The sequence below is a fragment of the Erpetoichthys calabaricus genome, chromosome 6 (genome assembly GCF_900747795.2).
Source record: "Erpetoichthys calabaricus chromosome 6, fErpCal1.3, whole genome shotgun sequence".
Classification (NCBI taxonomy): Eukaryota; Metazoa; Chordata; class Cladistia; order Polypteriformes; family Polypteridae; genus Erpetoichthys; species Erpetoichthys calabaricus.
The window spans coordinates 198,645,926-198,659,456 of record NC_041399.2 but is presented as its reverse complement, the minus strand read 5'-3'; the positions used below and the strand labels follow the sequence as shown (position 1 = coordinate 198,659,456).

General features: G+C 41.5%; 1 protein-coding gene across 1 annotated transcript in view; it reads left to right on the top strand.

Moving 5' to 3' along the window:
- sspo (SCO-spondin) overlaps positions 1-13,531 on the top strand; it is a 417,885-nt gene that overhangs the window by 141,140 nt on the left and 263,214 nt on the right. The window contains exons 38-42 of the mRNA XM_051928802.1: positions 1,447-1,606; positions 2,887-2,941; positions 5,353-5,472; positions 7,982-8,200; positions 11,671-11,798. Of these exons, the coding sequence (XP_051784762.1) occupies positions 1,447-1,606; positions 2,887-2,941; positions 5,353-5,472; positions 7,982-8,200; positions 11,671-11,798 (682 nt within the window). The remainder of the gene's footprint in view (positions 1-1,446; positions 1,607-2,886; positions 2,942-5,352; positions 5,473-7,981; positions 8,201-11,670; positions 11,799-13,531) is intronic.

Below are 13,531 nucleotides of genomic sequence, written 5' to 3'. Positions count from 1 at the left end.
TTGTCTGAAGCTCCCTGAGTGAAACAACAGATAACGGTACTTACTGTACATTTCCCTGCCTACAGAAAAGATGTAAAACATGGGCTCACATTTATAATACAAATCGTGTAGTTATACCGACAAGAACACCGCATAAAGGGGTCATTTTCCTGCAGATAATCTAATGTGCTCTACCTAATTCTTTGTATGAAATGTCCCAACATTGCACTCTTTGTGGGACAAACTGGACAAACACTCCGCCAAAGAATACATTTACACAATTTCCACATTAAACATGGCAGTAGGGACGTTTCTGTAGAAGCTCATTTCAACAACCATGGACACTGTGAGAGGGTCTTAAAGTCACAGTGCTTATGGGCAACTTCAGAACACAGCAAGAGAGAAAGGAGTGGATAAGTTAAACTGATGCTATAATTTAACACATTATAACATGTGTGGAATATGACCCGGACACAGACAGGCAGACACGTTTAAATTACCCCACACACGTTTATTTAGGGTCTCCATTATACAATCCATCACTACTCACACAAGCCCCAATACCCCACAGTCCAGGCCTTATCACAATGCCTTCTCTCTGTCTCTAGCTCTTCAGACCGCCTCCTTCTCTCCTCCAGAAACCTTGTCCTTCTTCCACCCGACTCGAGTCCCTCTCTGAAGGGAGGCGGCCCCTTTAAATAAGCACCTGGATGTGCTCCAGGTGTGTTCCCGGCAATTTCCCACCGACATGCCCCAGTGTGGCGGAAGTGCCGGCTGTCTCCCCGGAAGCACTCCGGGTGTCCCTGTTCCTCTTCCCCCCAGCACTTCCTGGTGTGGCGGAAGTGCTGCGGTCCAGGGTCCTCCAGGTATTGGGGTCTCCCTGGTGGTGACCACAGGCCTCTACATGGTCGAGCTTCCCAGCTCTGTACCCGCGGTCCCAAGGGCGGTCGCCCCCTCGAGGTCTGGAGGAGGAATGAGCCCTCCTCCTGTCTTCCTGGGCGTCCCGGGCGGGGCTCATGCCACACATGGTTTAAATAGAGACAAGATTTTTATGACCAGATATTTATACAGAATTGTGAGCCTTTCTAAATGATGTCAGGTGGACTCCACTCAAGTTCTGGACACATCGCAAGGAGAATTAAAGCAAACAGGATGACCCTGAGCATCAGACATAGCTAATGGTGTCTGAATACTACTATGAATGAGAGATTTCAGTTTTGATTTTTAATATGTTTGTAACTCTTTCTGAAACATGTTTTTACTTTGTTATTTTGGGTTAATGAGTGTAGATTAATAGGCACAAATGACAAATGTATCTCTTTAAAATGAAACAACACATTGAAGTGTACAGAAAGTGGAGGGGTCTGAACACTTTCTGAATCCACAGTGTACATTACAGCAAGTCGAGGAGCACGTTTGCAGTGTCATTAGAAATACATTGCCTACTTTATTTTGTTTTTTTCCCAGATGTGAAACAGAACCATGTGAGGATTGTGAATTCCATGGAGAGAGGCATGCCATTGGAGAACGATGGAAATTCAAAAACTGCCAAGTATGCCAATGCCTGCCCAACCTGACCGTGCAGTGCTCCGACTACTGCCCTTATACTGCCACAGGCTGTGCAGAGGTAAGACGCCTTCAAGGACTTCTGTGAATGTGGATGCACTGTTTATGTTCACATTTTGTAATATCTTTTCCACAGTTGGTTCAGGTGAATATTTAAAATAAAATGTACATTATGTACTCGCGTATAAGTCAGGTACTGAAACCCGAAACATCGATCATAAAATCAGATCCCGACTTATACGCCCGTTCAAACATTTGACACATTTATTTATTTTTTTTACATTTTCTTGCCTCCTCCAATCTCACACCAGTTTCTCAGACACATTGAATTTTGTTGCGCAGTACAGTTACCAATTTCTTTCACCACTTTGACTTTTAATTTAAAACCAGATTCATATTTTCTTCTGATCGAACGCTCCATCGTAGATAAGGGATGCTCTCACAATAAAGGTGTATGAGAGGAAGAGATACAAAAAACACAAATCAGTGCAAACGTCACCTCAGAATAGTTCGGGTCTTACCGTGTGGTCACGTAGGCACAATACATAGAAGAAAAAAGCTATGTGCTCCGTAGTTACTGTCTCAAGTCGGTGTTAGCATATCGTAATCTCTTGGACCAATAGCGTTAGTTTTCCGCATTCGATTTATACCACCGACATTATAAAATACTATAAATTATACAGTAAAATCAAGCCCTGACTTATACTAGGGAGAACTTAAATGCGAGTATATATGATAAATCTCTTCTGGTTGTTCTGAATTGATAATAAGGTTTCAGTTTCTCCTTTTTGTATCTCAGTCATAACACTTGAGGTCACGTGTTGGTAAACAGTGTGGTGACATAGTGACTAAGGCTTTGAAATTTCAACCGCAGAACTTTCTGCTTCAATCCCTGCCCTCAAATGTCAGTGTAACCCCGAGGAAGTCTCTGGAAATGCCTGGGCTTCCGTTGTTATAAACTGGCACTGCGCTGGTGCCACTTGGCTGTGGTGCTTGAGTTTCACTCCATAGTTTGGTGTCCTATTGTCAGGTTGATTACTGACTAAACTGGCACAGTGGGCACACATTCATGGAGGTTTCCAGGGTTGGTTTCTCCCTTGTGAATAAAGCTGCTGGTACCGACTATAGCTTCTTGTAAACCTGGAGTTGAGAAAATAAATGGATGACCGGTAATTGAAATAAACCTGATCATAAATAACCAAAGAGGGCTGTTTGTAGGACGTTGAAATCACTACTATTAGCATCGGGAAGGAGACACATATTTAAATCTTCTACAACACAAAGGTCTTCTTTATGTTCAATAGAAATTTAGTCATAACAATTCTTTTTTCATAATTTCAGGGTCACACTCTGGTCCCTGGAAGTGGAGAAACCTGCTGTTACTGTGAAGACAGAGGTAAAACGAGCCATTATAGAATTAGACACTAATTCTTGATTAAAGCATATTGAGTGTAACCAAAATAAAATTGGGAAATTATGGGAAAAAAGTGGGAATTGGGAAATACAGCTAGACATCAAATTCCAGATTCAGAATTCCGTTTATGGGCCTGTCATTACAGAGAAGTGCAGAACAACAACATTTATCTCTATAGCACATTTTCATACAAAAAAAGTAGCTCAAAGTGCTTTACATAATGAAGAAAAGAAAAATAAAAGACAAAGTAACAATTAAAATAAGAACATATTAATTAATATGGAATAAGAGTAAGGTCCGATGGCCAGGGAGGACAGAAAAAACAAAAAAAAAAAAACCTCCAGACGGCTGGAGAAAAAAATAAAATCTGCAGGGGTACCGAGGCCACGAGACCACCCAGTCCCCTCTGGGCATTCTACCTAACATAAATGAAATAGTCCTCTGTGTATTTAGGGTTCTCACGGAGGGACTTGATGATGATGGTCATGCAGACTTCTGGCTTTTAATCCATCATTGTTGGAACATCACAGTGCTTTGAGTAGATGGTGGTGGTGCAAGCCGCCACCACAAAGAAACCAGAAATAGAAACAGAAGAGAGAGTAGGGGTTAGTACATATTCTAGAGCCACCATGAATAGTTACGATAATGAACTGAATATATAGAGTATTAGAGGATTAAATTACAGTGAAGTTATGAGAAAGCCATGTTAAAGTAATGTGTTTTCAGCAGTTTTTAAAGTGCTCCACTGTATTAGCCTGGCGAATTCCTATTGGCAGGCTATTCCAGATTTTAGGTGCATAACAGCAGAAGGGATGATGTGGTTATAAACAGATTACAAATAGGTCACTGTTGATTAAATGGCAATCTGAAAGTCACGTCACACACCTCTCTGTGTGTATGTGAGAGGTGTGTCCAATCATGAGAAAAGGTATTTAAGGTGGGCAATTACAAGTTGTGCTTCCCTTTGACTCTCCTCTGAAGAGTGACAGCATGGGATCCTCAAAGCAACTCTCCAAAGATCTGAAAACAAAGATTGTTCAGTCTCATGGTTTAGAGGAAGGCTACAAAAAGCCACCTCAGAGGTTTAAACTGTCAGTTTCAACTGTAAGGAATGGAATCAGGAAATGGAAGGCCACAGGCACAGTTGCTGTTAAACCCAGCAGGTCTGGCAGGCCAAGGAAAATACAGGAGCAGCATATGCACAGGATTGTGAGAATGGTTACAGACAACCCACAGATCACCTCCAAAGACCTGCAAGAACATCTTGCTGCAGATGGTGTATCTGTACATCGTTCTACAATTCAGAACAATTTGCACAAAGAACATCTGTATGGCAGGGTGATGAGAAAGAAGCCCTTTCTGCACTCACACCACAAACAGAGTTGCTTGTTGTATGCAAATGCTCATTGAGACAAGCCAGATTCATTGTGGAACAAAGTGCTTTGGACTGATGAGACAAAAATGGAGTGATTTGGTCATAACAAAAAGTGCTTTGCATGGCAGAAGAAGAACACCACATTCCAAGAAAAACACCTGCTACCTACTGTCAAATTTGGTGGAGGTTCCATCATGCTGTGGGGCTGTGTGGCTAGTTCAGGGACTGGGGCCCTTGTTAAAGTCGAGGGTTGAATGAATTCAACCCAATGTCAACAAATTCTTCAGAATAATGTTCAAGCATCAGTCACAAAGTTGAAGTTATGCAGGGGTTGGATATTCCAACAAGATAATGACCCAAAACACAGTTGGAAATCTACAAAGGCATTCGTGAGAGGGAGAAGTACAATGTTCTGGAATGGCCGTCACAGTCCTCTGACTTGAATATCATCGAAAATCTATGGGATGATTTGAAGCAGGCTGTCCATGCTTGGCAGCCATCACATTGAACTGAACTGGAGAGATTTCTAATGGAATAATGGTTAAAAATACCTCCATCCAGAATCCAGACACTCATCAAAAGCTATAGGAGGACAGCATCTAGAGGCTGTTAGATTTGAAAAAGGAGACTCAACTAAGTATTGATGTCATATCTCTGTTGTGGTGCCCAAATTTATACACTGGTCTAATTTTGTTATGATGCATATTGCATATTTTCTGTTAATCCTATAAACTTAATGTCACTGCTGAAATACTACTGTATCCATAAGGCATGTCATATATTAAAAGGAAATTGCTACTTTGAAAGCTCAGCCAATGATAAACAGAAATCCAAAGAATTAAGAGGGGTTCCCAAACCTTTTCATATGACTATATGTGGGTTAGCGGGCAGGTGGGGTGTGTTAAATAAGACCACCTGAGGCCAGGAACATTTAACTGCTGGTGACTGTCTACATTAGAAGGTGACAGAAACTGTAAAGGCTCACATTTTTAAATGTTTCTTATTCCTCTGCTTTCAGGAACCAATGCCACATGGTTAGCCAGTCCAACTCCTCCAAGCCCATTTGTCACCACTTCCAGCCAGGTAACTGTGAACCAAAGTGAGCCCCTTGTTCCAATGTATCCAGTGAGCCCTGGAGGTAAGTCCTAAAAGGTGAAAAGTCAGTTTATTCATGTAGGCATGTGACTTGTTGACAGGTCACCTTGCAAACTTTTTTAGTTTATGGGCTTCATTGTTAGTGTGTGTTAAAGGAAATTGATAAACGACTTTATTAGAACCTCACAGTTCATAGAAATCAGCAAAGCTTCTAGTAAGAAGCATTATTTGTTTCTGTGCATGTACATGATTTTTATAAATCCATAGTCTTACCTACTTCATATCGTCAGATAGAATTTCCATCAACCATATACAGCGTGCATAAACAGATAGATAAGGAAAGTGCTATACAGTGTACAACAGATAGATGAAATACACCAGTCAGCCCCAACATTAAAACCATTGACAGGTGAAGTGATTATCTGGTAACAATGGCACCTGTCAAGGAGTCGGATATGTTAGGCAGCAAGTGAACAGTCAGTTCTTAAAGGTGATGTGTTGGAAGCTGGAGAAATGGGCAAGCATAATGATCTGAGTGACTCTGGCAAGGGCCAAATTCTGATGGCTAAATGACTGGATTAGAGCATCTCCAAAATGACAGGTCCCATTTTTAGTATGCAGTGGTTAGTATCTACTAAAAGTGCTCCAAGGAAGGACAACCAGTTAACCAGTGACAGGGTCATGGACTATCAAGGGAATGAAGACTAGTCCATCTGGTCCAATACCATGGAAGAACTACTGTAGCACCTAATGTTGGCCGTGACAGAATGGTGTAAGAATACACAGTACATGGCATCTTGCTGTGTATGGGACTGCACAGCTGCAGACTGGTCAGAGTGCCCATGCTGACCCCTGTCCACCGTCAAAAGCACCTACAATGGGGATGTGATCATCAGAACTAGACCATGGGCCAATGGAAGAAGGTGGCCTAGTTTGATGAATCACATTTTTTTTTCAGATTATGTAGACAGCCAGGTGCATGCCAGGGCGGAGCGGTGGCTCTGAGGCTAGGGATCTTCCGATTGCCAGTTCGAATCCCGTAAATGACAATAAGGACTCTGCTCTGTTGGGCCCTTCAGCAAGACCCTAACCTGCAATTGCTGAGCGCTTTGAGTAGTGAAAAAAGCGCTATATAAATGCAAAGAATTATTATTATTATTATTATTATTCTTACATCATTTACTGGGGGAAGAGATAGCAGCAGGTTGCACTATGGGAAAAAGGCAAGCCAGCCAAGGCAGAGTGATGCTTTGGGCAATGTTTTCCTGGGAAACTTTGAGTCCTGGCATTCATTCGGATGTTACTTTGACTCATACCTCCTACTTAAAGATTGTTGCAGACCATGTACAACAGTTAATGGCAACAGTATTTCCTGATGTCAGCCTCTTTCAGCAGGATAATGTACCCAGTCACATTGCAAAAATTGTTCAGGAATGGCTTTAGGGGCATGACAAAGAGTTTAAAGTGTTGACATGACCTCCAAATTCTCCAGATTTCAATCCAGTTCAGCATCTGTGGTGCGTGCCCAATCCATGAAGGCCCCACTGCACAATTTACACGGCTTAAAGTATTTGGTGCTAATGTCTTGGTGCCAGATACCACAGGACACCTTCAGCTGTCTTGTGTAGACCGTGCCTACAGCAGGTCAGAGCTGCTTTGGTGTCATAAGGGGTCCCTACACAATATTAGTCAGGTGGTTTTAATCTTGTGGCTGATCTGTGTATCTTTTGTACTTTAGATAAATACAGTGCATCTGGAAAGTATTCACAGCGCATCATTTTGTTATGTTACAGCCTTATTCCAAAATGGATTAAATTCATTTTTTTCCTCAGAATTCTGCACACAACACCCCATAATGACAACGTGAAAAAGTTCACTTGAGGTTTTTGCAAATTTATTAAAAAAAAAAACTGAGAAATCCCATGTACATAAGTATTCACAGCCTTTGCCATGAAGCTTCAAATTGAGCTCGGGTGCATCCTGTTTCCCCTGATCATCCTTGAGATGTTTCTGAAGCTTAATTGGAGTCCACCTGTGGTAAATTCAGTTGATTGGACATGATTTGGAACTGGTACTGGTACTGTAACGCGAAACTTTTTGTCTACCGTAGTGACTGCTGAAAACCGTGTGCTTTGTTATGAATTGGCTGCAAAGTACACTACAGGTAGGATGTACTTATTGAATTTTTCCGAGATATAGAGGGGGTGTGATAGCTGAGCCTCGATACAGCAGGGTATCACTATACTTCCATGTGCTAGTCAACACGCGTCATGTCACCATTTGCCAGAGCCATTAGTGTATCAGATGGCTCACTCGCACCCATATTTCGACGATATGGAGTCCCCATTCAACCTTATGCAACACAGGTTGGGATATAGGGGAAAACCTAGAGTACCTGAAGAGAACTTACGCATACATGGGGGTACTTTCAAATTCCACATAGAAGATAATCATTCTGGTATTATAACTAGGCCCCTGAAGTATTACTCACTGTTCCACTATGCCACCTTTTGTAATAATACAATATTACAATATCAAGAGTATTTTTACAGATGAATGCCTTAAACCCATTGGAGTTGAGAACCTTCCAGACAGCAGCTTCAGTGCATCTTCCCAGCAAAGAAACAACCCGGCCAAAGCAGGACGCCTGAATCATATCAGCTCATATAGTGACTTACAGGGCTGGAGTCCCGACCCGGAGCAGTACCGTAACCTTCAGGAAAACCCAGCCTTCCTGCAGATTGACCTCTTGCAGCCTCGTAATGTTACTGGTATGTACAACTCAGAATGTATGCTTTGGAGGGTACCTCTGGAATAGTGCCACGAAACCACAGATTTATTAAAAATGGTGTGTTTGTTAAGTAATATACAAATGGGATGATTACATGCACAAAATAACAGGAAAACCAAGTGCAAGTGCTGATTGTCCTCAACAGAGGAGGGAAGGAAACAATTGTTTGTGATGGCTGAGGTCTTTAACCCCTTAACCGCTCTCTGCCGGATATATCCGGCATCATTGTTTTAATTGCTAACGCTATACTGCCGGAATTATCCGGCACATTTGCCTATGGTTATATGAATGCCTGGCGCGTAGTATAACTGACGGTTTGGCGTGGGTATTATTACTACATTGTATTTCGACAACTCTGTGGTTGTTTTGGCCGGTTATGTGACGTGATTCGGAAGTGACAGCTGTGAATATGGCGAAACGTAAACTGACTTCAAGTGAGGCTTTGCAGGCGATTTTGGACAATTCTGATCATGATTGTAGCAGTTCTGAAGGAGATTTTAGCGACAGTGATGAGCAGCAACGTGCGCTGCATGATACTGTGAATGAAGACGCATCGGATGATGGCGATGAGTGGGTGTATCCCCAGCATCTCAGCTGGGCTGCTGCCCGTGGTGAACTACCTTTTCTGCATCCGTTTGAGGCAACGTGTGGCTTTACTGTTGATGTAAACAATTACACTGCTGAGCAGTTTTATGAGCTGTTTGTGTCACCTGATTTGATCAGATATTTTGTTCATCAGACAAATCTGTATGCAGCACAGTTTATTGAGAAAAATCCCAATTTACCTCCACATTCCCGTGTTCGTGCTTGGGTAGACACTGATGAAAACGAAATGAAAAAATTCATTGGGATTTTGATGTTGATGGGAATAATCAGAAAACCAGATATTGAGATGTACTGGTCTACAGATCCTATGTATGCAACACATATTTTTGCAGCTATCATGAAACGTAACCGATTCTCTTTGCTGCTGAAATTCTTTCATTTGAATGACAATAGAAATGAGCCAGATAAGAAAGATCCAAACCGCGACCGCTTGTTCAAGCTACGTCCTTTGATTGACCATTTATTTGAAACATTTCAGTTGCCCTACATGCCAGGATCGTCAGTTGCAGTTGATGAAAGTTTATTGTTGTGGAAGGGCCACTTACAGTTTCGACAGTATCTACCATTGAAAAGGGCACGGTTTGGTATCAAGATGTTTTGCTTAGCTGAGAATTCAGGTTACATTTATAGATTTTGTGTATACACTGGCAAAGAGGATCCTATGAGTAGTATTTCAGCAGTGTTGCCAGATGAATGTAAGGACTTTGGACTTTCAGAGAAAATTGTTGTGCACCTTGCCCTACCACTATTGGACAATGGGTACACCATTTGGATGGATAACTGGTACTCCAGTTGTATGTGTTTGCCCATTTTTAGAACTTGCACAACATTTAGTGGTCAATACTGCTTGAATAAATGTAAAAAAGTAAAAAAACGAAAATTGTTCAGATTTCGCCTGGCGTGGGGAATATTTAGGGAGTTGGCGGTTAAAGGGTTAAGAAGACTTTTAGCCTTTCTAAGGCAGCATACTGTATGCTATATCTGTACTGAACAGAAGCCAACTCTGTGTCAGTAAAATTCAGAGCCACCTTCACCAGTCTGAGGAGTGCCCTGAAGCCCTGGGCTGAACAGGTGCCATACCAGGATATTATGTAGCCAGTGAGGATTAACTCCACTGTACACCTATGGAGGATGGAGAGCACTGATGGAGGCAACCAGGGTTCCCTCAGATAACTGAGGAAGGAAAAGTACTGATGAGCATTCTTGATGATAGCCAAGATGTTCTGTGCCCTCACTAAACCGGGGTGGATTCCCCACTTTTCCAGCTATCAAGGTACCCTAGTAAAGAGTTCTACCTTTCACCTCTTATGTCTGTAATGATTTTTTTCTGCCTTTTCATTCCTTTTTGATATTTCTTTTTATGATGAGGGTCTTGTTATCTGCTAAATTCATTCCTACTATTACCTTTTTGTGATTCTGTTGGTTTTAGGGGCCTATTTTGATGCCATGATTCCCATGATGCCATTTTTTTTTCTCATTCATGGATGCCATTCTTTTGTGCTGCTTTGTTGTAGCAGTTGCAGTGGTCATACTACACTAATCATATGGACTAAACTTCATATACGTTCTGGTTTCTGAGATTAGATAACAAAGTTTTTCTAGTTAGTGTGCATTTTCTGGTTTGTTAGAATCTAATGCTTTTCCTCTACCTTCGTTTTTTTTTTTTAAAACCCTCAGTTTTGGCCAAAGATAGGATAGACTTTTGGCTAAAGAATCTAAACTTGACATTTCATCTTCTGGTTGCGCAATCTTTTTTTTTTTGCTTACCCCTGAAAAGGCAATAACAGACTCTTTTTTTTCAGACCTTAACTGCTCCACTTTTTTGCCAGTGAATCTTTGCTTCCCTAACCTCCTATCCAAAATGAGTTATAGTAGAACTACATCTCTGGTTCCTGAATGGCCTTTAGAAGGTCCAGCCTTACAGGGCTGCATCTTTGCTGCTTGTTTTCTATTTCTTTCCCCCTGTTGGGTCCCACTTATCTAGATACTGTCCCGTCTGTTTCGGTCCAAGTTGAGATCTTGGGAAACTTTCTCTGACTCTGATGCCCTCAGAGAATTAATTAATTTCACAGACGCTCCTATTGCACACAGGCCATTGACATCTTCAGTGGTATTTCCTCTATGAATGGCTGTCAAATTGTAAAATACTAGATTTTGAATTTCAGAGTGTGTAAAATGAACTCATAATTAATGCGCCCTTCGCAATATGCAGGTTCAGAAAATAAGTAAATGTCCAGCAGCCACAGCACTGGCACTTCAGAACAGGTAACCAATGCCTGGCCAGTACTTGGATGGTGGATCACCTAGGAGAAGTTTGGATTTTTGCTTGGAATGTGTTGGTGTATCCAGCAGGGGTCACTTACCCTGTGGTCTGGGTGCAAATCCCATTGCCCCAGTGCAGTGATGGGGACACTGTATTGTAAAAATGGTCTCTGTCCTTTGGAAGACACATAAAAGCAAGGTCTTGACTGTGCCATTTTAAAATAGATTCCTGGGCATGTTTCAAAATGATGCTCAATATGGCCTGCTTATTTTGCCCCCCTAATCATCCACTGACTGTAATTGACTAACTATTCCTCTCATCCCTTCACCATCTAATAGCAAATGTGTGGTGAGCATACTGGCACAAAATGGCTGCCACTGGCATCATCTGGGTGGTGGTAGTAGTGGTTAAAGTGGTTATGTAAAGTATATGTAAAGTGCTTTGAGTAGGTTAGAAAAGTGCTATATAAATTAAATGTATTAATATTATTTATGTATTTTTAAATGAATGACAGAATAATTAAATGAATGGTCAACGTTGTTTTACTAAGAAAATCTATAAAAACTATATTTCATGTATAGGTGTCATAATTCAAGGACCAGGAGCCTCTGATAGCTATGTCTCCAGCTTCTACCTCCAACTGAGCCTAGATGGCCACAGATGGTTTAGTTTTCAGGAGCTCCTCACAGATGGTCGTCCTCATGACAAGGTACTGAACAAGTCATCAAATCTACTCGACTAAATCTTAATAGGGTTCCATGAGGGAATCGGGAAGAGGCAAATGCTTTTTATCCCTCATTTGTATTAGAACATTGGAAAGATTTAGACAAGAACAGGCCATTCAGCCATACAAAACTTACCAGTCCTATCCACTTAATTCTTCTAAAATAACATCAGGTCGAGTTCTGAAACTCTCTAAAGTTCTACTGTCTACCACACTACTTGGTCACTTAGTCCATCTGTCTGTGGTTCTCTGTGTAAAAAACATCCTAATGCTTGTGTGAAATTTAGCCTTAACAAGTTTCCAACTGTGTCCTCATGTTTTTGATGAACTCACAGTTTCTCAGTGGACTGTTTCCCTTCATAATTTTAAACACTTCAGTCAGGTCTCTTCTTAATCTCTTTTTGCTTAAACTGAAAAGGCTCAGATCTTTTAATCGTTCCTCATAATTTACCTCCTGTAACCCTGGAATCAGCCTTGTTGCTCCTCTCTGGAATTTCTCTAGCACTGCTACGTCCTTTTTGTAGCCTGGAGACCAAAACTCTATACAATACTCCAGATGAGGCCTCACCAGTGTGTTATAAAGCTTGAGCAGAACCTCCTTGGACTTGTACTCCACTCATCAAGGTGCTATATCACCTGACATTCTGTTAGCATTCTTAATGGCTTCTGAACACTGTCTGGCAGTTGATAGTCCACTACATCTCCTAAATCCTTCTTATAAGGTGTACTCTTGATTTTCCGACCATCCGTTGTGTATTCAAACCTCACATTTTTCCTTCCTATGTGTAATACTTTACATTTATTACATTAACTTTTATCTACCATAAATCTGCCCAAGTCCCACTGTAATGATTTAATGGATTCAAGATTACCTGCCAGTCCTTGTTTGGTTTCATCTGCAAACTTTACCAGATTGTTACTTATATTCCTTAGCAAATCATTTATATTTATTAAAAATAACAGCAGCCCTAGCACTGACCCCTGAGGGACCACTCTTAACATCTCCGATTTCAGATTGGGTTCCTTGCACCATCACCCTCTGCTTACTGTGTCTGAGCTCATTTTGCACCCATCTACAAATATATTGTAGACCTACAACACATTCAACTATCTCTGTCTGTGATTCTAATGGTCAAGTCTTATAATGATTTTAAAGAAGTATAAATTTTGTAGACATCCATCCACCCATTATCCAACCCGCTATATCCTAACTACAGGGTCACAGGGCTTCTGCTGGAGCCAATCCCAGCCAACATAGGGCGCAAGGAAGGAAACAAACCCGGGCAGGGTGCCAACCCACCGCAGGACACATTTTTTAGGATTACCAGTACACCTAACCTGCAAGTCTTTGGACTGTGGGAGGAAATCCACGCAAACACAGGGAGAACATACAAACTTCATGCAAGGAGGACCCGGGAAGCAAACCCAGGTCTCCTAACTGCGAAGCAGCAGCGCTACCCACTGTGCCACCGTGCCGCCCTTTGTAGACATTACTTATATTTAATTTAAAAGTCACCAGTGTGTTATAAAGTTCGAGCATAACCTCCTTGGTCTTGTACTCTACACATCAGGGTGCTATATATATAACCTGATATTCTGTTAGCCTTCTTAATGGCTTCTGAACACTGTCTGGATGTTGATAGTGTCGAGTCCAGTACGACTCCTTAGTCCTTCTCATAAGATGTACCTTCAATTTTTAGATCTCCCATTTTGTATTC